Genomic DNA, 25,052 nt, shown 5'->3' on the forward strand with positions numbered 1-25,052 from the left:
GCCCCTGGCATCCAGAATATCTCAAAAGCCACCAATGAAAGTGGCCTAAAGAGGAGGCAGTCCTTGGCATGAGCAAATGAGACCAGCCTATATGGCGGAGATATGGGGGTGGGATGGGAGCCACAAAAAGGAAACGAGGCCAGGCCACGGACAGAAAACGGTTTAGAAACACTAACCGAGACTAAGCTGTGTTTGTCAACTTGTGCATGAACTTTGCTCAAACGATTTGAAATGTATGATGTATTATTCTAACGGGAAAAAAAATATAAAACCAAGCTGAAATTCTTAGATCTTGAATTGTTCTCTTGAGGATGGGGAAAAAAAAAAAAAACCTCGTAAGTAATGGCAGCATCTATGACTCAGTAATTTATCCCAACGAAATCTTAAATTCCCTGTGAAACATGAATGGGGCAAAAGAAACCGCAGGTGATCCCATTCACTATATTCTCATAGGCCCACACAACCCCAGGAACCGGATGACCACTGGCTTTAAACAATATTCATATCCAAAATAAAAGTCAGGAGCAGCGATAGGGTCCAATTAGTGGAGAAATTCCTAATGCCTGTGAAACCCTCAGTTTGATCCCAGTACCACAGCCCCCCTCCCCCCGTCTCCACCCAGCGGCACTGGGTGTGACCCGATAAAAATACTACCATTTAGATACACAACTAGTTTTAGTCCTGACTGATAATGTTAACTTGACGGTTTTTTTCTGGCTTTTTTTTTTTTTTTTGCTTTCCGCTGCAACTATTTCTGTTATTTATCTGTGACTTATCTACTTTTCTCTTGCCATCAGAGAATCTACTTCTGCCTCTGCTTCCACTTTAGAGACGGGGATCTATCTTTTACTCAATCAGTCCACTCACATATAGATTTTCTGAATAGCATAAACATTCTTTTCTTTCTAAGAAACTACATAATGAGGAAACTTCATGGTCTTCCAATGAGTATATCTATATCTTTATCTATATATTTGTCCACATCTATAAAATTTCCTGTTCATGTGATGGGCAGTTTTTCTTTGGAAAATAGGAAACAATTTGTATGCATTTCTTCTTGCTAAAATCTGTGTAATACTAGATGATTAACACAGGGTGGTAACCACATACACATGCTATATATGCTTAAAGTGAGAGCAAGATTTTGACTATGATTTCTTCTTTGGACACAATTTATTTTCTAGACATTCACTATTACCCCAGATTTTTAACAAAGTGTCGGAGTCAAGGTAAGTCCAGTAGGAATGCACCTGTAGATGCTTTGTCTGACTCACTAACTCACTTCCTCGTCAGATTATTCCTACTTAGCCATTATGACAGTCACACAGACCTCAATATAACTTGTAAAAATGTCTGTCAATGAACAGATAGAGGACTGAAGAGACAGCTCAATGTCCTGGAGGTCCAAGTTCCACATCTGGCACCACCCAGCTCTCCAACCACCATCAAGAGCAACCACATGCCAAGCCATGAGTAACTCCTGAATAGCACGGGCATGGCCCCCAAACCCAACACCTAGATATAAACAAACAAAAAGCATATTCTGAATTAAGATTTTGATTTCTGATTTTGTTAATCCCCCTATCAATTTGATAACCATTTAAGGTCTAAAAGCCCACACTGGGTCTTTATCATTTGACTTCACTTATCCTGCATTATCACAGCCCAGACTCTCCACATTTTATACAGTTTGCACAATTTTTTAATTAAAAAGATGAGGGAAAATTTAAAGAACAATGAAAGTGAGAATAGATACCAGTAACTTATCATCAAAGTCTAACAAAACGAGCTACTTGGTTAAATTAAAATAACATATTTGGTGATTTGTATTATAAGAATAAAATGAACTCGCTTGGTCTCGAGAGGTCTGCAATATGATCCTTGCAAAAGGTAGCTTGCCAATTTAATTGAGGTAGAAGTTATTTAATTTTTTTACAGGTATAGTTTTCAATAAAACTACATATGCCTATAATACTGCAATGGCAGATGTGTCTCGATTATTAGAGGTGGGCTCCGGGGAATAGATACAATGGATCTTGAAATCTGTAAGCAGCTGTTGGAGGAGGGGGGGGCTGAAAGCATGGGGAGGGCATTGCACCACACACACATGTTCCTTAAGTGCAGCAATGTTTTGTTATTTTACTGCAGGTGTATTACAGAGATGAAATTTAATAACTTACTGTATACAATACCAATAAAATGGAAAAGATGCAGTGCCCTGCTGTTCATTATCGCAGTACAAATGAGCTCGGATTATTTTATGTGCATGTACGGTCAGACCCTGACATGTGGAGGGCCCCACTTCTAGAGCTCTCAAGGATGGTCACTGCTTGAAAAATCTCAATGAGGTTCCTCTGTAATTGTTTTTTTTTTCTCTTTTAATCACTGAACTATCTCTGTCCCAAATGTACAAATGTACATAAACATGACCTGGACATGAGCTGAAAAGAAAATATATGAGGTGTTTTGGTTTTTTTTTTTTTAATGCCATGGAAGCCTTCTATGGAAGATGTCTTTGGAAAGGAGAGGTCATAGGAATCAAGGGATTTATAGATTTCATTAAGTATTGCAATACTGACAACATACTTTATTCAAAAAAATCTGGAGGAATGCCAGGGTAAGCTTGCTATTCCAACAAAATCTGAAAAAAATTAAGTCATGCACATATTTTGTTTGAGAATGTCTAAATCTAATACAACTATGTGTTTTCATCAGCTTTCTTCTCCAAAGAAACTACTTTTGTTAAATAATAAATAGCACACTGAACATAAAATGTCTGGACATAAGGAACCTCAGTTGAAATTTATATATATGATATATATATATACACATATATATATATTTGGTGGGGGGTGCTAGCTGGCGATGCCATATCTAGCAGTATTCTGGGTTTACTCTTGGTTCTGTGCTCAAGGATCACTTTTCTCTGAGTGCTTGAGCGACCCTAAGTGGCCGGAGGCTGAATCAGGGGCAACTGCACTCTAGGCAAGTGCCTTGACCACTGTACTTGACCACTTGACCTCTCTAGCCCCAAACATTATTTTTCAAAGGACAGTTCTTCCGCAGCACTATGAGGCAGCGTAACAGACTAAGTAAAAATTTTTTTCTTACTACTCATTTTCTAAAAACATTATGATATTGGGTTGGAGCGATAGCACGGCAGGTAGGGCGTTTGCCTTGCATGCGGCCGACCCGGGTTCGATCCTTCGATCCCCAGCATTCCCTATGGTCCCCCAAGCACCGTCAGGAGTGAGCCAGGAGTAACCTCTGTGCAATGCTGGGTGCGCCCCCCCAAAAGCACACACACACAAAAAAAGGTTATGGTATTGTCTAGTATCTTATAGTCATCCCACTTTTTAAACGTGGAGTTTTAGGTTTTGAGGTTTCGGGAGATATTTTGCTAACCATGGAAACATAGAAAGCATGTTCATAGACAAAGGAACAGCTATTCACCATTTCACATTAAAGTTTCCCTGACAATGAGTAGTGAACCCGATGCCTTTCTTATGAAAAGAAAGTACAAGTTTATACTAATTTATACATACATTTTAGATTTATTCAAACATTATAATTGATGGGGGTTTAGTCAATTGTATAATGAGGCATTATTTTTTTTTCTCTCCTTTCTCTTTACATATCAAAAGCACAAAGATGGCCAATTACAGGTCCAAACTGTTAGTGGTTATGCTAAAAATCATGAGACACTATGATTTCATAAAAAAAACTAACCCTAAGATTTTGATGAAATTTCAAAAATTCCACGTCTACCCATGTCTCATCATCCAACTCCAAACAATTTTAATGATATCTTATGCCTTTACTGCCTTGAACTGTCATATAAAACATGCCTGTTCTTCTAACACGTTTGTCAATACAGCTACTTCACAGGAGACTTAAAATGCCACAATTTAAAAATTACCAAGTCCTATTGAAGAGTCTACTTAGGGCACATTTCAGAATTTCACTCTGTATAGTTCTTGTACTTGAGGAATAATAATTTGACCTATTATAAATTATTTCCATAATACTAAATACATGCTCTATCAATATTGTACATGTAGCACACACATACACACAGAGGCTCAAGTATAGCCTATAAATTTTTACAACAGGCTCTGAAGTAGTCTGACTCTGAAACTTCCTTAAGTGGGCAGGTAGGGAGGGGGCTGTTACCCCAGCGTTTGCAGGCACACACACATCATCTCAGTTCTGTTGACTGTACTTCTTGGAATATCACTTTTCAATTATTAAATAAGAATATTAATAATCACCTCAAGATTTACAATGCACTACTATTAATTTTGGGGGATTTCTCTAGAATGAGCCTTCCTCTAAACAAACTTTTAGAAATTCTCTCATTTTGACACTTGCTCATTAGCTCCCTACGGCTGCTTAAGAACCCAAAGGACCAGATCATCTTAATGAGCCTTGAGAGCCAAATTTCAGTGAGCAGCACCAGAACCTATTGGACTCAGCAGATCAGAGGTCCTCCTTCGAAGATCTCTAAGAGCCATTGCTGGAATACAGAGGAGCACGTATGAGAATCTAAGAGAACTCTAAAACATTGTGACAGATTAATAAGCAGACAGGGACCCAAGAGATTATCTGGAGGTCCCAAATTTTAGCCAAAGTATTCCAGAACTCAGATTTCCACAAAACAAGTCCATCTTACCTCCACATATCTAAAGTTTTCTATCAGCTGAGACTTAACCATATTTCTTATCAGTAAATCGCAAGAGACTTAAGCCATGCTTTAGGTACTTCCCAGTATCTTCCAGGTAAAGGACTATACAAGACTAGCATTGTATTTATATAAAACACTCAAAATATTAGTCTAAAAAGTACAATAAAAGAAATCTCTTTCAGAAGAATGCTTTGTGTGTGTGTGTGTGTGTGTGTGTGTAGAAAAAAATTAAGTAAAAACAATCACTAAATTTAAACCTCTACTTCAGGAAAGCATAAAGAATACATAATAAAATCATCAGGTCAAAGTATGTTGGGGAAGGTGAATATATATACTTAATGCAAAGTATCAAAACAGATGATTAACACCGAGGAGGAAAGGTTTCTTTACACGGAGGGAAGGAGGGAACTGGGTTTCCACTCTGATGAAGTGATTAAAGTTAGCACCAGCAATAGCAACATAATTTGATGTTTTAAGAATCTTTGGACATAATACAATATGAGGCACATAGCATCCTCTTTGAAATACCTATGTCTCATTATAATCTGAATAAGTCTTTAGACCTAATTTTCGATTTCAGGGCAAGGCAACTAAACAAATCAAGTGGCACCACAAAAAATAATTCGACAATTCTTGAAGGAGTGATGTTTTTTCAAAATAACTGGTTTGATTTCTACAGTATCATTCCTTTTGAAAGTATGGGAACTGCTTAAATTTAAAAGAATTTAACAAAGATACAGTAAATAAATATCATGCATAAATATGATATCTTGGGGAAAAAAAAAACTACTGAGACATTTTCAAGGAGACAAACGAAGAAAACTGTATGGGCAAGGTGTTAGATTATACTCTGAAGATCAGTTATTTTTCAGAAGAAATCTGAGGGTAAAATCTAATTAGATCTGTCACTAAAAATAGTTCACTGAAAATGTATATACTTATGTACATACACAAAGCAAATACAATCAATATTAACAAAGTTAATTTAAGTATGGGCATACGATGCTTTATTATTTTTCAACTTAACAATTTACATTGTATGATTAAAAATTTGGAATGAAGCTTGAGGCTTCCTCTTAATATACACAGTTCTGCCAAGGTACAGAATTGTCCTTTTTTTTATTCGACAGAACCCAGTTCATCACTAGAGGGTCAACAGACATTTGTTAACCGATGTAGAGAAGGAAAGGACCCAGTCTCTCTCCTGCTAAGTGTTGGGTGACAGGTAGCAGAGGGCTAGACCCTGAGATGCGATGCTCCCAAACAAACCAGCTATTTGCCTGAAATTCAGCAGGAAAGTCCCAACCAGGAAGACACCCAGGCCTGTGTCGGGAAACGTGATTCTAAGTATTCTGGTCCAAGGGCCAGACCAACACATTCAAAACTTAGACCTAGTTTCTGACCTCCGGTTCCATTAGCACACCCACCAGAAACTAGGAACAGCTAGAATTCTCTCGTGTCTTCTTTTAGAGACAAGAGGCTATGACAGGGAGACCGCCAGGGCCAAACTCAGTTCCTTGAAAGTGAATGATAAGTGAACCGATAAAAGGGACTCTGGGCCGTGTCTGCACCGCCCTTGCGGAAAAAAGGGTTTCCTAAGGACTCCCTCCCGAAATGATGCTCACGATAGGATTCTCAACATTACAGCTCAGTCTTTTCTCTCTCCAACCTATTCCCAAAAGTGGATGCTCGCGAAATAAACATCAAGTGTTCCCTGTTCACCTCAGTTAGGCACAGAGGATCAAGCACAGGACAAAGCGGACGGCCCCATCTTCTGAGAGGTTAGAGAATGCAAAATCCACAGATAATGGTACAAAGGCCAAAAGTACTTTAGGAAGGGGGAAAGCAGAGGCTGAGGGAGGACAGGGCAGGCACTTGGATGGGAGCGGTTCCTAGAAAAAGTACATGCACGCTGCCCTGAATGAACGCACACATTTCAGTGCAAAGTCAAACAGAAAGCACGATGTATCTCTGCTTACAAAGTCTAAGTAGACATTTTGATAAGAAAAGACAAAAGATTTTCATTTGTACTTTGGTTTGCCTGTTTTTGTGTTCTGGAGTTTTTTGGTTTTTTGGTTTTTTGGTTTTGTTTTTTGCTTCTAATTTTTCTATTTTGGCTCCATAAGCTAGAGATAAAAAAAATTAGAATTACATAATCCTTTTTATCAAAAATAAAAATAAGAGATAAAAACAATTCAATTAGTAAATGTATAAATTGTTTCAGGACCAGCTACGCATCTAATTTCAATGAATAAAAAAAAAGACCAATATCATGAGCAAACAAAATTCAATATAAGCCATTTCCTCTATAGTTCAAAGTTTCTAGGAATTCACAAAGGTATCAGCGATCAGGCCTAATTCTCAAATCTTGCCAGTTTCAAGATCTAAACATCACATAACTTTATCAGCATGGTCCTCACTTGGCTACTTGTTAGAAAGAAGAAGAATGTGGATGAGATTGAAGTCTTAGACTTCGAGAGGGAAAACAAGACATGGGTTCAACATTCCGTGGTGGAATGCCAGGATCTCTGACTGAATTTCAGTCTATCACTGATTTTCACTGCCCTTTAAAGGCGGTACAGACGGTTGATATTTCGGATCATCAAATTAAGGCTATACACCTAAAAGTTTTTTAAAGGCTCTTGGTAAATCAGATTTTTATAAATGAGTATTTATATTCCTACTGAACATTTGAGGAAACCATCAGACCTAGGTGTACACTAGAATCCCAGGGGAGCTTTCAGAAAAGCAAAGGCCCAACTACTAAGATTCTAATTTCACTGATCTCAGAATGTATACTTTCTGTACATTCTCTCTGTCTCACTGTCTCTGTCTCTCTCTCTGTCTCTCTCTCTGTCTCTCTCTCTGTCTCTCTCTCTCTCTCTCTCTCTCTCTCTCTCACACACACACACACACACACACACACACAAAAGCGCGCGCATGCACACATCTTACCCAGGAGATACTAATAATGAAACCATTGCTTTAGACTTGGGTTATATCCCAGAAAGAAAAGACAAACAATTCCTGATAATCAATGCTGAATTTCCATTTAAGGGGAAAACTGCCTTAATAACAATCATTTGTGTTGACATCATCATCTCATTCAAAAACAGATTTCGGCAAGACAAAGAAAAAAAAAGTTTGTGATCATCACAAACATCCTATTCAAAGCAATAAAAGAGACCAAAAGCAAATGATCATTTTTTCGGCTGTCATCTGCAATTGATGTTCATTAGGCATTAGCTATTGGTTATCAAATTAACACTTGACTATCTCTCAAAAAACTTTATTTCCACTTATTTTCATCTCTGTCAGAATTTCCATTATAAATTTTATTTTCTCTGCCAATAAAAGTAATATGAAGTTGCAATTTGGCGAGGACATTTTAAGCCTGGGTGTGACTTCTGTACCCCAATTGATTTAAATTAGTATTGCCATATTTAGTGAGAACTAAAGGGGGGGAAAAAAAAAACCTCCATTTGACTGCTTTGATTTGCCTATTGGTTTATTTTCTATAGCATTTCAGAGCTCCGAAAAAGCCAAATGTTTATTCCTCACGATTTTATCTGAAAACGCGGCACTGATTCCTATTATCCCATTACTATTTCAAACGAAAACAGTTAATAAAGAAAAACCTGCCGACTTTGGTTTTCCTTGGCTAGAATGCCCACTTTCTAAAACGCTGCACGTCTGTTTACTATTAATGTCAAATCCTAAAGGGAGAGAGGGGGGGAAAAAAAAAGTATATAATGATGGTGTAACCTGATGAATTTTCAGAAAAGCAGTACCTTTTAAAATATTAATTTCCTTCTGCAGGACAGCCTTTGGCTACCTGTTGCTGGTCACCAGCATTTCTCACTACCAAACAATAGGCGACTGGGCCAGGCGTAAAGCGAGTTCCCATGGAAAAGTGCTCATCCTCAAAGCCCACAGGATACGTGTCAGAATACAATCAAGCAGCTTGGGGAGCTCCTGAGGGAAAAGCATGGAAAGGATTTCCCTGGAGCCCCTCGACAATGTGGTAAACAGGAGAAAACAAAAGCTCCCCCTCCTCCAGAGCCACTCACCTTGCCACACAGTGGGGAATCATTTCAGCTGTGATCTGCTATTTAGACTGGAAGCCCAAGATACTGTGCCTTTCTTTTTGGATTCGCATAGCTGGTGTTGGAGACAAGGATTCAAAAATAATTCGGCACCAGAGAAACTCAGTCACTGACAGTCACACGAGGGTCTGCGCTAGTCTCAAATTTCACAGAAAACAGAAAGTCACCACCGTCTGTACACTGCTGGGTCTCTCTCGGGTCCCTATCTGCTCCATCGGACAATTTCCCTCCCCCAAACTCGCGCTTTCCTTTAGCCGTCAGTAATAAGACTGTTTAAGGATACTGCGGAGACCAAGTTTAAACACAGAGACAGTCGGTTCTTGCAAGACTCACAACCCATGCAGCAGAAAGAAGCATGAAGCAAGCTCCACATTCCACAACTCTAGGATGAAGACTTTTTTTGCAAGCAAAGCGGACGCCGTCAGCCCCCGAAAGAGACAGCAGCATTTTCCTGCACACAAATGTGTCGGACGGAGCCTCCCAGGGCCCAGAAATTCAGCCAGCACACACACCAGTCCGTCCAGCGCTCCTCCACCCTCCGCCCCTTTCCACTTCTCACCTTGTGCTGGCAAAAAAAAAAAATGAACTTGAGTTTCACCCGAGGGAAGTATTTGCCACAAACCGAGGGAGGGTCTGCGTCCCTGCGCATACACAGACAGACTCACGCGGGCTGGATGATGCTTTCACAAGTTAAGGGGCCTCGCGCTTACTCAGCAGAGGAAATCTTTGTGTCTGTGAGGAATCACGCCAATTCCTATTAGTAAGAAAGGATACAGGGGTGAGGAAGCCTATTCTCTCATGGACCAGAGAAAGAGGCCCAGCAAAAACAGAGACCTCTGCCATGACCATCTGCAGAAAGGAAGGATGTTGTCAAGTTTCTTCTCCCCAAAAGTCTAACGACCTCTGCCTTGACCCTCAGCAACCAGATACACAGGAACAGGCTCTTCTGCAGGAATTGAGAGCTTTACACCAGAGACTCGGCACTCAGAGGCTTGTCGCCCGAGCTATCTCCCCCGAACATTTGCACTCACATTCCAAAGATGTTTCCGTTGCGCTGGAATGGCTGTAAATTTCTTTCCTGCAGAATTCTTTCCAAACAAACTGCCATGAACTGCCCTCTGCAGCCTGCGCGGCGGAGCCCTTCACCAAGCCCGGCTCACCTCATCACAGCAAATCTCTCAGATGCCGAATATGACTGAACCGGTGGCTGGGCCAAAGGAGTAAACTTTAAAAATGCAAATACAGCCAGGGGCGGGGGGAACTCCTCCACTAGAACTCCACCTTTTGGGCTATATGACAGATACGTAAAGGAAATCTCCTTCATTGGCCCTATTGTAATGACTAAAGCTGTTTGCTTATAGTTTTTCAGGATACATTAAACAGGCTGTTAAAAAAAAAAACAAAACTCAAAGAGGTTCCCCCCCCCCCGCATATCATTAAAGAAAATAGAAAGGTGAAAGGGTTCAAGAGAGCAAGTATTCCCTTTTCAACACAAAAAAGAATGTACATTCAGTTTGAGTGAATAATAAAACAGCAGAAAGCTCTGAATATTAAAGAGGATTATTAAATGCTAGGAAGAGTTTCCAAAGTAAGAAAACCGATGCACTTAGAAAAAAAAAAGTCTAAGTTGTTTTTAAAATTTTTTTTGAATGTGATTTAAAGCCAATGCTCAAAAGAAAAAAAGCAAGCCTCTATACAAACACAATTGTCTTGAAACAAAGCTTACACTTTTGGCTATTGATAGTATTTTTAGACTGGGCTTTCTCTGGAGAGTTAAAAGTATGCAAATGCAGAGTGCACAGACACAAACACACACATGCTATACCTTTGTATTACAATGGCATTTTATTATTTAATTAAAGTACTCTTATTTTTCTAGCTCACGCATGCTTCCCTTGAGACGGCTTTGCTGTTAGCCTGCTGGCCTTGACTTCCAGCCAAAAACAATTCAGAAACAAAAAGGGACAACAAATCATATTTTCACAGACATTTTTATCCCTCAATACAACCCTGTTTTCACACAACATCATACAGCCCCTATGAAAACTATAATTTAGGGCAATAGCCACCCGAACCCAGCCTCTGCCACATGGCTACACGGAGTATTTCCAGTGTAAGAAATTCTCAAGTTCTCAATTGCAAATCAACTCTTTTGATAGAACTACTTTAACCCACATCACTGGTTTGCAAACAGTGCCACTGGTACCGGTTGATGGATTAAAAAATAAAAACAAGCCAGTGAATGCAGTTCTGATACGGCACGGTTCAAAAGAGGAGGTGTTTATTATTTCCTAGCTCTTTGCACTATTTCATTCTTTTTTTTTTTAAAGAAGGGCGTTATCGGCAGATTTCCAGAGCATCTTAGCATCACAGTCTAAAAGGCATAATCGAATTGACGAAGAAACTGATTGACCAGATAGATTCTCTCCACCCTCCCCAAGAGAAATTCTCACTTACCTGGTGGCAACCCTGTAAGTTTGATTCTCTCCCATAAGATGAGTATGAACCCCTTTCTGTTTTACCTGCCAAGAGAAACAAAACAAACAAAAAAAATCGTGTCAATTGTGTTTTTCCTTTAAAGACAGTCTCCTCCAGGTAACAGACATCCACAGTTCTTCCCCGATGTTTACATTCGTCAAGTAGGCACTAACTGGCAATGTATGCAAGCAAGAGAGGGAATAACACTTCCTCACTCTGGCTATGATAAACTGGAAAAAAAATATCCTTCATTCCTATTCTTAGCCAAACTGCTCCACACTTCCAAAAACTGTCATTCCAATGGCCTCCACTTTCTCTAACAAACAAATTGTCATTCCTTATTTTCACTTTCTCTCTCACGAAATTTAAACAATCCCATTTTTATTTACACAGCAGGCAAATTATCTATGTAATGACCCTAGCCTAGTAATTCCCATTGATTATATTGACACTTAATGGTGAGGCCAAAGCTAATCAATCAAGGCTCTCCAGATGGTGAATATAGTAAAGAAACTATTCAAAATTCCCAGCCTCTTTCTTTTTTTAAAAAATTTCCCTTTCCCAGGAGTTAATCCAATCAGGATCAAGGTGATGGAGGGGATTAACACTTGGAAAAGGACTTTTTGAAAAATTGCCCACTCTGAATCCAAGTTCAGATTCTACCAGCAAACCCATCATAACAAGGGACGAGGGAATGTCAGTATTTTGTTCCAATTCCAAACAACACAATTTTAAGGATAGGCTGTTCTGCAGAGACAGAGAGAACTTAGACGCTATCTATCCATACCAAAGGCTCAAGGGTGATCATGTCTTTTAAAGTAGGTTTAGCCTGAATAATCATAAGGAAGGTAATGAACCTCGTGGTAGAAGAGTAACAGAGTTTGGCTAGTGACATGAAGACTAAACATAGAACATTGGTCCATAACAATACTTTCAAAGAGCACAGTGACAAAATCAGGCACCCAGAACACAAATCCCACCTCACCCAAGACCGATGAAATCTTCTTAAGATCTTTCAAGTACGTTATGCTTTAGGGTGACACTATCCTTTTTACCAAAAGCAAAAAACAGCACTTGAGGGACTAGACAGACATCCTTCTAAAGTTTATAACCTCTGAGTTTTCCCTTCTGAACTCCAGTCAGCACAGATAATAAAGGTAACCAAATATTTAATTTTTTAAAAATTCAAGTGCCAACTATGACTCTCTGAAACCACATAAAAACTTATATGTGGCTGAAAGTATGACCTGCAGTGAATATATATATATATATTCATGTATAAATTATAGAGAGGCGATTTACAAGAAAGCAAATCTGAGTCTAAAATTAACCCCCTCTATCCTGTTATTAAGTTTTCAGCTGATTTCCATGAATCATATAAGAATACATCCCCCGTCCCATTTCTGATATAGAGTTGAGTGCAATGTAGAAAATCAATGCCCCTATCACTTTCAATCCCAACGAAATAAGATATCACCTCAATTCCAATGAAATAAGATGTCCATCTCAGCTGATCTAAGAGAACAGCTATCATTGCACTAGGACTTAACATTGAGGAAAAGACACATTTTTGCATTTCAACAGTGCAAATGATCAGTCATTCAAATATATTGACTCTTCCATGTAAGTAAAATGCAAGAGTACTCTCCACAAGAGTACTCTTCATAAATATTACCAACAGGAAAGACTCAACCTTTATGAGCCACAAAATGATGAATATCTTCCCATAATGTCTTAGAGCTCAAGACTTCAATGCAAATATTACATTCTTCACTTGAACACAACATTCACTTTGATCAACCAGAAGGGCAAAGAGAGGCATAGGGCAAAGTACATAGGCAGACAGCCTGGAATTTGTTCTAGCTTCCTTGAAAATTGAATATCTGGTGTCCAGCTTCATTTGTTTCTAAAAATTGGATGGTAATATACTGTTTGATGGTAGAACCACTCCTGGATTTTTTTTTCTAGGAGAAATTACTGAAGCTGCCCCCTACAGAATTTAGCCTCAGCCTTATTTCCATCTGAACTGCCACATCAGAGAGACAAATGAGCCTACCCAGGATTAGTCTCCGTTAAGCAGTTAGAGGCATTTTCATATTATTTAATTTCTCCTATTATTTTAAAGCTAGGTCAGTACAAATAACATGAGAGTGAGGGAGAGAGAGAGGCAGAGGGAGAGAGAGAGAAATACAGAGCGGGAGAATAGAATGGCAAGAGCAAGGGGGGGCGGGCATGGGAGGAGGCGGAGAGATGAGAGGAATATGAATTCGCACCGCAGAGTCCCCAAAGTACTGTTGGCTCCACGGACCCAGCATTCTTCACTATCATATCAGATACAGACTGCTTAATCTTAATTTTGCTTGTTAAAAAATATTTATCCAGATACAAAAATAAACTCACTGCAAATTACAAGTTGTCAGGGTTAAAAATCTACTCCTGTTTGTGTGGGGGAGGATAAGAGACCAGCATAGACATGAATCATTCTCAGTAATTTGAGTGTTTCCATGACATCAATGGGCACCCGTCCAGGGCTCTGTCGAAGTCTGCGAGGTACCAAAGAGGCAGCGCAGCCAGCAGGAGGCTGGGAGGTGCACTTTCCTTCTCTCTCTCTCTCTCTCTCTCTCTCTCTCTCTCTCTCTCTCTCTCTCTCCTCTCTGTCTCTCTCCCCTCTCTCTCCTCTCTCTTTCTCTCTCCCTCTCTCTCTCCCTCTTCCTCTCTCTCTCCCTCTTTCTCTCCCTCCCTCTCTCCCTCTTTCTCTCTCTCTCTCTCAGATTATGCTCCTTGTAAAGATTTCATCAGTCTCATCCACTTTGATCGTCAAAGAGATGGCTCCAGAGATCACGAGTGAACACATTTCATTCTGATATCGTGTAAGCCTTTAACTTTATTACATCTTTTTGTTCCTAAATTCAGCCATCAACCTACTCTCACAGCTCAACCCCTATTAAGTGGCAAAAAAAATGAGGCAATGTGGATAAACCCGGGCACCTCCTCAAATACATTTAGACATTTATATATAAATATATATGGATATATATTTATGCCATCCACAACACACATAAACAAGACCATGTATTATATATTCCTGTAACCTTATAGTGACAAAAAGCAGCCATCTGACTATTATACCTCAGTTTCCAGAAATATCTATCATATCAAATATACAAATATATCATAAATCAATTTCTGTGTAAAATGTCCATGAAAAATTAGCTAAGAGAGTGATGCTGATTTTCTTCTTAAAATTCACCGAACATCTGATTCAGATCGTACAATTTTCAAGAGCATTCCTAACATGTTTGAGTAGGATCCTTAAGTAACTATCTGCGCTCAGAAACACAAAAGCTCCTAAATATCTACATTGACTCGCTGTCAGGCATGGATTTTTTTTGTCACTTCTACCAACTGGCTGGCACGAACAGCTTCTTTCCTCCTTTCTCCATTCTTCACTAGCCACAGCCCCATCCCCGCGACCACAACGGAGCTTTGAAAGGGCTAGAGATTCTATTTTCCCAATATTTAAAAGAGATAGCAGTGATGAACAAACCCGATGCATTCACTGCAGAATTTTCGAGACAACCTTCCAGTTACTAGAATGCGACAGCCGCTGCGGATATTTTTTGGCACGAAGACAATGGTGGCAGTGCCAAGCCCCATGGCTAAAACTACTCAAAAGAGGCATAAGGGTAGCATTAATCGCTCAAGTCTTTTACTGCATGGAATACTGCTGTCCATATTTTAAAAACTAAAAGTACCGGTTAGTAACATTTGTCGCGTGAGCATAGAAGGGGTGGGGGCCGGGGGGGGAGGTGGCTGAAATATAGACCAGAAACAAATCTTGTCAGACATTCGATTCCGTTTTGTACCTAAAAGGACCCAATGTCAAATTCTGCTGGTGGTGATGATTTGCCTTGCAGGAAATGGATGATATGACCTAATGGAGTAGTACCCGGAGAGGGCTGAATGAAAGCTAGACAGAGAATTTCATAAACGAAGTCGACATATTGGCTAAACAACTTTCTTCTGCAAAAATGATGTATACAAGGAACGTGAAATACTATGTCACAATTTTTTAAATTAAAGAAGAAAAACGCTGGAAATGAGCAGACACACCACCCATCAATCAAGCCTTGTGGAGACAAAGGGGACCAACACGCAGTCCCTCTCCAGAACCAGTCAGCATCTACGGCGAGCTGCGAGCCACCAGAAAGTCAACACCTGTTTTGTCCAAACTGAACAGATCCGCTGCTAAAAATTTTATATTTAAATCTGATTGTAAAAATGGCACCAATTGACTATCAATAACAGATTTACTTGCTTCATCAGTTGCCCTTGAAAAACCACCCAAAAAAGAAAACATAAGCCTCTAATTTGAAAAAGGCTAATAATTTTTGCTGATCTATTTAAGTGATTCATTTTACTCCTACACTGAAAAAAGGATAAGAAAGTACTTTTTTTAAAGAGAACAATCAACAAATTTGTATAGTGTTCTCATTATGATATTTTATATAATTTTCAGTTTGACTTGTAACTTTTTTTCCCCAATATATCTGTGGTATCCTACTTGAAGGGGATGCCAAGAAATTGAGTGAGAAGGCAAAGATCACATTAAAGAAAGAAATGGCTTCACGACACCATTCACAGGAATAAGAGAAGTAGCATCTAAGAGAAGTCGCACCTTTGGTAAACTACTACCACTGGACAGTTCTAAATCACTTGAAAATGGGACAGACAGAGACAGACAAGAACAATTTACAAACAGAATAATTTTTGCATATTATCAGGACACAGAAGACCCCACTGGTATACTCTGCTGGGCGTATACTAGTTCATGTTTGGGTTTTCTAGCCTTTCATCATTCTTACATGGCCTCTTAAAAACTATGCACAAATGGTATGTGTTTGTCTCTCTGTCTCTGTCTCTGTCTCTGTCTCTCTCCTCTCTCCTCTCTCTCTTCCCCACCTTTCTCTCCCTCCCTCCCCCCCCTCTCTCTGAAAAAGATGTGCTGTACAGTGGCGCATGCCATCCAGGAAAAGCCTTCATGGAAAATTATCAAACGTGGCAGAACAACACACGCGAGGTTGTTCAACTGCTAATCCCCAATCTGGGAACTGAAGAGTGAAGCTTTTGTTCCCCAGCATCAGACTAGGGAAATCATGATAATCATATTCGACTTAGGATAACTCTCGATCCCTATTTATCTTCATTGATTTTTTTTTTTAACAAAACATACATTATACTTCATTGAACAGTAAGCGGAAATTTTAGCAGCTCCCACCTCATCCTTCTTGACCAGCTAAGAACAGCTCTGGGCTAGCAGGGGGGTGGCTCTGCGGAACGCTTGCCTTGCACGTGGGAGGCCTTGGTTGGATTCCCAGCATGGTCATCGCCCCCTGGAGCATCACCATGAACGAACCCCAAACACCAGGGCAGGAGGAGCCTCCAAGCATCACCAGGTGTGATCCCACAAGCAAATGAAACAACAGCAACCAAACTGACACCTCAACCTTTGTCGCGTGTTCTCTATCCACTAGACAAAGGGCTTACTGGAGTGATTTAGCCAACCTGTACAACAACGCGGTGAGACTGGTCATATAAATACCATTCTACAGACGAGGAAACTGAGATAAAGACAAGTGTCCCATGGGGCTGGAGCGATAGCACAGCAGGTAGGGCGTTTGCCTTGCACGCGGCCGAACTGGGTTCGATTCCCAGCACCCCATATAGTCCCCCGAGCACTGCCAGGAGTGATTCCTGAGTGCATGAGCCAGGAGTAACCCCTGTGCATCGCCGGGTGTGACCCAAAAAGCAAAAAAAAAAAAAAAAAAAAAAAGACTAGTGTCCAAGGTGACAGGTAGTCAGCAACAGAGCCAACGGTTAAACTTCTGGTAGCTCACTGCAAAGGTTGCACTCTCTTTCCTTCACACTCCACTATGCCACTTGCCTTTAAGCTGGGGGTAGAGAGTGTGTGGGGGGGAACCTAGAAATAAACAAGACGCCCAATGCTTAAAGGCTCAAATCCCAGAGCCCAAAACACTCATGAATTTGATATGAAATTAATGAAAGTGTCTTATAGGTGGCGATAATTTACATTTACATGGTGTTTTATTCCTAAAAGGCCTCTCGGTGCTTTATAACTGTGCAGATGATGCATTCCAGAAGCTGTGGTAGCCTAAAATGAACCGCGAGCACCTCCGCGTTATCTCAAACTCATCTCCAAAAACATGGCATCAAATGTATCCCCGTATACCACGGTTCTTATGTGAAGAATACGACTTTGCATCCAAACGCACTGAGAAGAGAAAATGACAAATATCATCACAAAGGACCCGAACCTTGAGGAATGGAACGGCACAAAGGGCTCCAAAGACAACGTGGACGCTCAAAGAGGTCTAACAAAATGGACCAAGAACACCAGTGTACCATTTTCTCTCACCCAGAAATTTACACTGCGTGCAGCATGTGACAGTCTCTGAAAGTCTTGCTGTTAAAACAATGTTCCCTATTTGTATTTAAATATGCCCAGGACACAGAGACATCTCAACTGGCTGAGATCAGGCTTTGCACACAGGTAAACTGGAAGCCCAAGCTGGAAACTAGGTACTGTCACTCCCTCCCCCAACATACCCCAACCATGTTCTTAATTTTTTTTAAGAGAACGTTTGATTTAGTAGTAGTAGTAGTAGTAGTAGTAGTGCTTTTTGGGTCACACCCGGCGATGCACAGTGGATACTACACTCATGCACTAACAGGAATTACTCCTGGCAGTGCTCGGGTAGCATACGGGATGCTAGGAATTGAACCCGGGTCGACCGCATGCAAGGCAAATGCCCTACCCGCTGTGCTATCGCTCCAGCCCGCCCCCCCAACCATGTTCTGAGCTGGAAGTAGGTCCTGAGCACCACTGTGTGTGTCCCAGCCCCAACCCCCACGCCGAAATCACACATCCCTGCCTTCATTTTCCGTCTATTAGTCTATTAAAGCAAATCCTGAGATACTTTATGAACCACTCTTAAAGGGGGAGAGGGGAGAGAGAGTACAGGGGTCCAGGTGCATGCCTTGTTGGCAGTCAGCCCGGGTCCGTCTCCCACCTTCCACTGCCGGCACCACAAGGTCACCCAAACATCTCCTTGGGGCACAGCTGGAGGCCCCTGAGCCCCAGAGTGGCCCCTGAGCCCCAGAGTGGCCCCTGAGCACGAGTGGAATTTCAGGGTCAGAGCAAGCAGCGTCGCCTCTTTCCACTCAAACTCTGAGCCGAGTTTCAGGTTAGCTGAGTATGAACAGGCTGAGCCCCAGGGCTCCTGAGCACTGCTAGGGAGGCCACTTCAACAAAATTAATAAATAACCCCGCTGTCGGAAACTCTTAAAGCTGAGGCCAGAGAGTCCAAGGAGTTTAGATAATTTGCCTTGCATTGACCAACCCAAGTTAGACCCCTGGTGCCACATATGGTCCCCTGAGCACCTCTCCAGTGACCTGAGCAGAGAGTCAGATAAGCCCTGAGCGCAGCTGGGTATAGCCCACCCCCCATCTCCCCCAAATCTTAGCACAAAGAACAAACTGTATTACTGTGCTCGTAATATTCTAAAAACATTACGGCCTGTTTGGTGACGTTTCTACGCAGACAGCCTGCTTCCGATTAATGGCTGTTCAATAAGAATTAATTCAATTATGGCTGATCTGAATTTGGAGGTAAAATCTAAGTTAGTGAGATATCGGAAGTTAATGCTCATCGTTTCTGATTTTTAAAATTCACACTGAATACCGGGGCTCTTTTCTACAGAATAGTACACTGCCAGGGAAATTCTCTTTATCCACACAGGCACTGAAGATTCTAAATGTAAAATAAATTTCATGCGAAAGTAGCTACAACTCCATTTTAGTACATAGACTGAGAAAGGTTTCCACAACTGTCTTTCCGAGGTGAGGCTGTGACTGGGTCCACTGGTTAGTTTGCAGTAGGGGCTAAAGGTATACATAAGAAGGTAGCCACATTCTTAAAAAAGATGAACGCTAGGTCTTCTTTGATACAGGTGAGTACCAAGATTTGAAGACTAGAGTTATCTGATCTTGGCTTCTTTGTGTCACTTTCTAGATGCAACTCACTGGGGCTAGATGTGGCTGCTTTTTAGGCATTCTAAACTCCAGACAACAGTGCCTCTTCACCCAAATGCATCCCTTTGGACAGCTGCCCATAATTCAGAAGCTACATGCAGTGGTCCTTAGCACTCACACTTGTGAAGTGCTGTACTGCATACAAAGTCACTTCACTAATAATTTTAAATAAAACACATCCTAAGACCTCCTTACACAGGTATTTCAAGCCTTATTTTTATAAAGGTCGCCACTAAAACTGAAAAAGGGTAACTTCGCTTACACAAATTGAAGAAGTCCTAAGATTGTAAGAGCTAAAACTAGAACATAAAAGTCCAGTTCCTCTATCAAAAAGACCAATTAAAAATTCCTATATCCTTTTATTTTGTTAAAAGCCACTTTAAAAAAAAAGTGTGCTAGAGGTATTAGCAATATCTATTGAGATAACAATGACTACTTCGCCTTTTATTTATTTATTTTTTTGGTCACAGCCTTGGCACTCAATTCAAAGCAAACCAAAGAGAAAGAATCAAGATTTCATTGATGGATAATAATGCTAGAACTGATGCATATTCTGAGTGAGCGTCCTCTGGCACATCAAAATCTACCTTCACAGAGAAATATAAAAATACTGCCTTCAGTAATTTCACATGTCCTAGACCAAAACCAAAATAATCCCCTCACTTGGTGTCATGCTTCAGAGAAGTGCACACATTATCAAATTAAAGCACATGAGTTTTATGCCTTATTTTCCAAATGCAGGAAAATCTTTCATTGAAAATAACACTAATTCCAAAGAGTGTGCAATTAATCAACATAATCATGGGGATAACTTAACTGTTTGGGGAGGTGTGTCAAATAACTCTTTAAGGCCACTAAAGTGCCACTTGAGCCACCAGAGTAATGATTTTCTGAATCAGCAATTTGTACAAGGGTCCCCGAGAGACCTGAAGGACTAAGGGCAACCCCGAAATCAGTCAACTTACTCCTAACGAGTAACTTACCACTGGCTTTATGTGAATACGATCTTAATAGCTCTGCCTACCCTATTTCAGATTTTTATAGCAGCTTGTGTCTATGATGATTGGGTATAACAGAGGCAATTTAGGACCTTGTGGTCTCTGGAGAAACTACATATGCATTTGAAAGCTTTTTTTTTTTTATTTGACAGAAGCAGTTTTTCAAATAAAAATGAAAAGGAGGTCAATTTTGCAATATACACTGAAGGCTTCAAAAGCACTCTGCCATAAAAATAAAAAACAGTTTCACTGTATCCTTAGCAGAAAAGAAAGGGGGAGGATGAATGTGAGTCTGTGGGGGGTGGGGGGGTGCCTCTGGATCCTTAATTTAATTGTGATTCAGCTAAGAAACCTTGCTGATCCCAAGAATCATCAATAAGACTTTTCTTAAGAGAGACTCCTGAGGTCTTTAACTTTGGGTACTTGTATTCACTTAAAATGAGCCTGGCAAAGATTTCTTTCTCTCTCTCTCTCTCTCTCTCTCTCTCTCTCTCTCTCTCTCTCTCTCTCTCTCTCTCTCTCTCTCTCTCTCTCTCTCTCCTCTCTCTCTCTATCTCTGTCTTTGTCTCTGTCTCTGTCTCCCCCCTCCCTCCCTCCCTCCCCCTCCCTCTCCTTTAATAAAATCCCCCTGGTTGGTCAGGAATAAGAGTGAGGAGTGACTGGCACAGATATCACGGTGACATAATAAGAAATTACAATCAACTTGAAAGGTAAGTAAAAGAGGAAGACAATTACAACCTGATTCAACCATTTTAACTGAAATTTTGGTGAGTTTCAGTTTGCAAGTAACTTCTGTGCTCTCAGCCATGCTCAGAGACCCTCATGTAGCCTTAGGGTTGGCCGGATGAAGCCAAGCACCTTAACCCCTGTACTATCTCCTAAATTTAAAATTGCATTTTTAAAAAGGCAAACCATAGTTGATCTTTAAGGTCTTTGGACCAATTACATTTGATGAATAAAATAATTTCTTTTTTTTTCCTGGCAGTATACTAGGCCTTCAAATGTATCCACCTGCACTGATGGAGGTTAGCTGTTTTTGAGAAATTAATTTCACACCACCAAGTCGACACCTCTAATAATAGTATTATTCATAGTATATCATAGTATTCAATATATATCATAGTATTCCAAAGTTTCTGAGTCCTAGAGCTAAGAGCCATGTTCTAAAAGCACATCTTCCATATTCTATCCCAAGACAGTGATTATCCTTAGGTTCCAGGATCAAGCATTGGTGAACATTACTTGGTTTGTTAACTAAAAAGGGTCCTTCCACCCATGTATTCTTCCCAACCCATGCTCTGATTGCTTTCCAATTCCGTACTAAGGGAAATAAACTCATGTTTTTAGTTCTCTGGAGGAGGTCTATAACAATCCTGAGAAAATGCAGTAGACAACAACATATGAGCAAGAATTCATAGCTTGTTTTCTTTTTTTAATTTATAAAAAAGTGTTTAAGATAATCAGCAGCTATATTGCAGCACATAACTTACTTGCCGAAATGATGTCTTATTAGTTTAACTAGTAGCAATGTTAAAAAGAATAGTGATCAAATGGAATATGAGCAGAAGAGAAAACAGGAAAGAGTTTAGCACTACTTTTGTTATAGAGCATCCTTATAGAAAAATTACATTTTAGCACCGTGGCCTGTATTAAGCAACTCAGTTTTCAAACTCAGTTTGCAACTAACAAGAGTTTAACTATTATCAACTCTTAAAGAAACTACGAATATTTGCTATATGGCTGTCCAGAAATAAAGGGGATAATGATCATAAACATTTTACGTATGTTACAGTTGAATGTCAAACACATGGAAGCATTGTACTTACAGACAGATGCACGTGTGTATTAGTAGTAATTTTCCCTAAATAGATAAACCCAGTATCCTAATATATTAATAATTTTTCTAGCCTTAATATTGGATGAAATTGGTCTATATTCCTTAAACATACACCGCTGAGAATTTGGGAAGAAAACAGCCCAGGCACCCAAACACGTGCCAGGGCACCAGCAGAACTGAAAGAACCTGCCAACTCTTGAGCCTGTCCTTCCAGGCCAACAGTGGAAGTCCACCCACAGCCACCAAGAAGGGAGAGCAAGCAGTGTTAAGGATTTGGTCTGACTCCCCTGTGGCTCTGGGGACTGTTACAGGAAAGTGATGGCTCACAGATAAATTATACACACCACTGAGTCCCACACTGTGATGTTCAAAAAAAAAAAAAATTTTCCCGGTTAATGAATATATTTGAACATGACTAAATCAAGAGAGGAAGGTGGGGGAGGGAGTCACAGGAAGGAAGAGGCAAGGCAGAGGAAGGAGGGTGGAGAGAAGAAAGAGAAAAGAGGAAGGAGAAAGGGAGTGGCTGAAACAATGATCTCACTCTATCAAACACGTGACACGGAACGGAGCGATTTTAAGTTCTGAAATTTGACAACATCTTTATCATAATAACTGAAAGAGAAAAAAAGAACAGGAGCTTTTGGTCCGAACAAGACCTCAGGTGCTCTGCATACTACGTGTCCGTTCTAAAGTGTCAATAAATGTCACTATTCTCAAAAGGTAAAATTTTTCAATGGATGAAGTGCTAGAAAGAATTTATCAGTAATGGTTAATGGTAAGAGTGAAAACACAAAGCAAAGAAACTTTACCTAACAGAATCTGAGTGTGGAAACAGGTGGCAGAAGGAAAGATGTGTATTTGGGATTTCATGCCAGGTGCATTATAACAGATTTAATGAAAACTTAATATTTGTTAGAATACACATCCTATCTATTTGAAACTGCTAAATAAATCAAAGGAATTAAGAAACTAATTCTTAAATGATTAATGCAAAATGGACTGGAGCAATAGCACAGCAGGTAGGGCGTTTGCCTTGCATGCAGCCGACCCGGGTTTGATTCCTCTGTCCCTCTCAGAGAGCCCAGCAAGCTACTGAGAGTATCCCGCCCACATGGCAGAGCCTGGCAAGCTACCGTGGCGAATTCGATATGCCAAAAACAGTAACAAGTCTCACAATGGAGACGTTACTGGTGCCCGCTCAAGCAAATGGATGACAGTGCTACAGTGCATAATACAAAGTGAATAAAACCTTAATTGCAAAGACGAAGAACTAGAAAATACTTACATGATCTCTTTCTTCCCTACCTCCCTGGCTCTAATTTTGTGGCCAATACATATCTGGACAAGCTGATTTTGGAGTTCTGGTGGAATTTGCTTACAAATTAGAGAGATTTGCAACGTAAGACAGAACTATGAAAACCTAAACTATTCTCTCTGTATAACAATTACTAAGCTGGTTGAACCACTGCACTTCTGAGGCATGCAGAAATCACTTCTGCATAATTATTACAAAGAATTTGATGGAAGCTTGTTAGCAAAAACTGTTTCTACCTTGAAGACGTATTCATTATAGATGCTTGGTCTTAACTCCCAAGAATACACACACCCAACCTTTGTAACTGCCCCCAGTCCTGCAACCTGAGAAGGAAACCCTCAGTGATTTGGTTTTTCTTACATGCCACATTCTAATCAAAACACAAAAAGACTCAGTCAAACCTCCATTCTACCAGGGAGGATAGCTTAATTGGCCTGCAAGGAAGTCAAAAATGCTTTTATAAAACAAGACAGTGTAAATACACACTCATTTTCCTTCACAAAGCAAGTGAAAACTATCAACCCTACCAGAAAGCTCCCTGCTAGGTTCTCTCTGCCACACCCATTACTCCCGGATGGAGAACATCAGCCCCTGGGACATATAAGGTCTAGGAAATCATGAGGTTTGTCTCTGGCATGACAGGACGGACACTTACACTTCTTGAAGTTGGCACCCGTGGCCAGTTTGTCTGTACTGTATCGCCCCAACAGAACAAAATATTTAATCCACCCTGGCATGAAAAAAAGGTTCCCTACCTTTTGCATTATCTACAAAGAATTGTGTTTTTCAGTTTCAATGATCTAGCCCTTTAAATTGTTAGATTATCCCAAAATAATCTAACAGGAATTTATTCTTTTAGAGAGAGAGGAAATTTGGGACACATCAAGCATTGCTCAGACACTACTCCTGGCTCTGTGCTCCGGAGTCATTCCTTGGCAGTGATCAGTGAACTATACGCAGTGATAGGAACCAAACCCAGGGTCAGCCACACACCACGCACGTGCTTTAACTCCTACTCTTTCTCCAGCTAAGAAATCTTAAATGTAAAAAGACCGGTACGTACAACAAAATAAGTGAAAATTATTAATGGTGATATAAAACCAAATCCTTGAAAGCTCAAGAGTGGCACATACTTCACATATTATTTTCACTATTCAGAGTTTATTTGGCAAAGCAAACACTTATTTTACAATAAGAACAAAGTATCTACCATTCCCAGTATTAACTCACAATTCTAAAATCACTGAAAATATCTGGTCAGTGGAATAAAAATTCTAAACAAACAAAACAACAAAAAAACAGAAAACAACAAAAAAACGAGAAAAACCCCAACCTACTATAAACGAACAGCCCCACACACCGGTAGGCTCCGGGATGAGGATCCAGCAGAGGGCGCACATGCCCCGACGAGAGCCGGCTCTTGCCAGTCTCACCCAAACTCCTTTAGGATGAGGCCAAACTAAACCTTCAGTGGGAGCGGGGTGAGGTGTTCCTATTAGTAGCATCATCAGGACAAATGTG

General features: G+C 40.3%; 1 protein-coding gene across 12 annotated transcripts in view; it reads right to left on the reverse strand.

Annotated features, from left to right (window-relative positions):
- The window catches only part of TCF4 (transcription factor 4), a 378,340-nt gene that overhangs the window by 174,412 nt on the left and 178,876 nt on the right, over positions 1 to 25,052 (reverse strand). For 9 of the 12 annotated variants that reach the window (XM_055126998.1, XM_004616146.2, XM_055127010.1 and 6 more), the window contains one exon: positions 11,248 to 11,312. In XM_055126998.1, coding sequence (XP_054982973.1) covers positions 11,248 to 11,312 — 65 coding nt within the window. Of the gene's footprint in view, positions 1 to 8,754; positions 8,999 to 9,349; positions 9,366 to 9,821; positions 9,946 to 11,247; positions 11,313 to 25,052 lie in introns of those variants that run through there. The other 3 variants (XM_055127006.1, XM_055127004.1, XM_055127005.1) reach the window with 3 other exon arrangements.

This window comes from Sorex araneus, chromosome 2, assembly GCF_027595985.1.
Source record: "Sorex araneus isolate mSorAra2 chromosome 2, mSorAra2.pri, whole genome shotgun sequence".
Taxonomy (NCBI): Eukaryota; Metazoa; Chordata; class Mammalia; order Eulipotyphla; family Soricidae; genus Sorex; species Sorex araneus.